The 3025-nt window shown below is 33.9% G+C and overlaps 1 protein-coding gene across 2 annotated transcripts in view; it reads right to left on the reverse strand.

The window, feature by feature from the left end:
* Positions 1-1467: 1467 nt before the first annotated feature.
* The window catches only part of MYOF (myoferlin), a 313269-nt gene continuing 311711 nt past the window's right edge, over positions 1468-3025 (reverse strand). For both annotated transcript variants that reach the window (XM_053692421.1, XM_053692420.1), the window contains 3 exons: positions 2848-2957; positions 2347-2494; positions 1468-1940 (listed from right to left, as the gene is read on the reverse strand). In XM_053692421.1, the coding sequence (XP_053548396.1) occupies positions 1905-1940; positions 2347-2494; positions 2848-2957 (294 nt within the window). In that variant the 3' untranslated portion in view covers positions 1468-1904. The remainder of the gene's footprint in view (positions 1941-2346; positions 2495-2847; positions 2958-3025) is intronic.

The following is a 3025-nucleotide window of genomic DNA, read 5'->3' on the forward strand; positions in this document are numbered from 1 at the left end:
AAGAGGTGGGACTTACTGTTACACAGACTGGCTGGCTCCAACATCGGTTGTTTAAATGCTGAGTGAGAGAGGTGTTTTGTTCAACTGTAGATCCGGCTCTATAGTGGACTAGTCCTATGTTACCTTTGTGGCTTTAATCATGTGGTGCTTTTTAGAACATTTTAACCCCTTAATGACCACAATGTACCCTGTATGTCACTGGTCGTTAAGGGTTTTTTCAGGACATAATAGCACAAGTCTAGCAAGAATACGGTATTAATGCCCTCCCTCCAGAAGGCTTTGTGGAATAGAGCAGTCTCAACGCTGGTGGCAAGACTGCGCTATAAAACAATCAAGTCCAAAAAAAAGGCCAGCGACATATAGGGTACGTCGCTGGTCCTTAAGGGGTTAATAAATGTACAATTTTTTAAAATATCGATCTATTTCATTCATGGCAAGTTCATTCACCTGTGAGTGTGGGATTTAACAATACACCTTTATCCTGAGAGCTCAGTAATAGCTCCCCATCACCTGAGTAAGGATTCAATCATTGGTTCACTGAAAAAGCCAACAGTATTTCACTACAGAGATTTTTTCTTTTCCTGAGGTTAAAGGACCAGTCAACACAGTAGATTTGCATAATCAACAAATGCAAGATAACAAGACAATGCAATAGCACTTAGTCTGAACTTCAAATGAGTAGTAGATTTTTTTTCTGACAATTTTAAAAGTTATGTCTTTTTCCACTCCCCCTGTACCATGTGAAAGCCATCAGCCAATCACAAATGCATACACGTACCATGTGACAGCCATCCATAAATGCATACACACTTATATTCTTGCACATGCTCAGTAGGAGCTGGTGACTGAAAAAGTTTAAATATAAAAAGACTGTGCACATTTTGTTAATGGAAGTAATTTGGAAAGTTGTTTAAAATGTCATGCTCTATCTGAATAATGAAAGTTTAATTTTGATTGAGTGTCCCTTTAACTGTTCTCTGTCTCTGTATCCTGTTTGGGAAAGGAGAGTGATTACCCCAACGCTTATATCCTGAGAGCTCAGTTATAGCTCTCAATTAAAATTCTGAAATTTATCAATAGAATTACGCTATGTACACTTTTTTTTCTCCTGAGGTTATATCTTGAGGAAACATGTCAAACCATTATGACTATATCCGTTTCTTTAATATATATATTATATTCACAGTGTTATATTGGTACACATTTTTTATATATTTTGTCTGTTATTTTTGTACATTGATTGGTGAAAGTAGAATTCAATAGAATAAGGGTCCACCAACAGACATATCAGCAAGCACCCTGGCATATCTGATAACTCACTAACCATAGAGTACCATCAAAATGTACTTGATTACTGCAAATTTACTATAGAGAGAAAAATGTCATATATATAAATGTCAACATATATTTTATGAAACGTCTCTGAATGCAGCATTAATGATCCATAAATAAAAAGTAACACAAATATTAGAGCATATTATATTTATTTAGCAGACTTTAATGGCTACAAATTATACATTATCTTTATAAAAACTTACATGAAAAATAGTGTTTTGCATCTGGTCCCATTATATATTTACATTTAATTTTATTTTATTGCACTTAAAGGACACATAAAAGTGAATATTTTAAGAAACAGTTACCACTTTATTTGGCATTACGTATTAGTTTAGGGCAAATTGGTTTAAAAAACAACTGTCATCCTGCACCTGTATGTGCAAAATGTCAGTGATTGAAATGTGATGAAAAAAAAAAAAAAGCTGTGACTCTTTAATCTTCTCATGACCCAATGAACCTTCGATAACCTTGGGGGTATTAAGTCAGCACCCCCTCAAATTTCTTCAGCGGGCAAGAGAACAAGGTTAGATACGTTGACAAAACCAGAGTTTTGTGGGTATTTGCACTTAAATCGGCTTCACAATCTTCATTGAAATATAACTCTGGGGGGAAAAAAACAAAAAAAAAAACAAGAAATTGGTTGCTGTAATCAAATACTAAGAAAACAGAAATCATATTTAAATTTGATTAATTTTTCAGTATCCAAAACTATTTGTCTTAAAAAAGAATGATACACAATTTCTAATACTAAAATACTAAAAAAGTGATCATAAACATGGCATATAATTAAATTTTTATAAAAATGTGCCAAATGTATGAACAAACTCTTTACAACTAAAAACAAGCTAGCTGGTCAATGCATAAACATGTAATTAATTGACTAGATGACTTAAAAAAGGAAGATCTAAGAAGCCTAGTTACTAATTAATTCAAATACAAAAAAAAAACTCAACTAAAGTAATATATCACAAGTTAAACAGTAGTGTAGAAACAATTATAAATGCCTACCGGCAATGAATACAAGAAGACTCCGAGGAAAAGTAGTACAAGAAGCAAGAGGATGATACCGATAAATATCCATTTAAATCGACGCCAAACAATAAATTTCATTGTCTTGCATGGGTTTGTGAACCAGAGGAAGGAGGTGTCTGGTCGGCTGTAGATTGAAAGAAACAATATTAATCACGTTAACAAATAGAGACGTTTAGTTTAAACACAGAAGATAATGTGAACCAATTAATAATTAACTTTATGTAGGGAAAAGAAACAAGAAATACTAATTTGCTTTCTGGGAAGAAAATAAATGAGAAGAAATATACTTGTACAGCAGATGAGGTATGTGCTTCACTGGGGTTTAAGAAGGACAGAACATGTGAAATGAGATATATAGTCTAGTATTGTATTGAGTTCGGAGTTAAATACAATTTGGCAGAAGATCATCCCTGCATGCAGTAAATGTTAATCAAGGTATTCCCAAACAATGATGGTGAAGAAAGAAAAATGGCTCACTTTGGTGGGTCTAACTTGGGGTTCATGTTGGGTTCATCCCGTCCCTTGCCAGCTGGTCTTTCTTCTGCCTCTTTTTCATTTAGGACTTCCAGAGTCATCTCAATTTTTCCCTTTGGCAAATGAAAACAGGTTCATGACATTTGTCTAAACACCATGCTCTTTCTTAAAAAAAAAAATG

This window comes from Bombina bombina, chromosome 9, assembly GCF_027579735.1.
Source record: "Bombina bombina isolate aBomBom1 chromosome 9, aBomBom1.pri, whole genome shotgun sequence".
Classification (NCBI taxonomy): domain Eukaryota; kingdom Metazoa; phylum Chordata; class Amphibia; order Anura; family Bombinatoridae; genus Bombina; species Bombina bombina.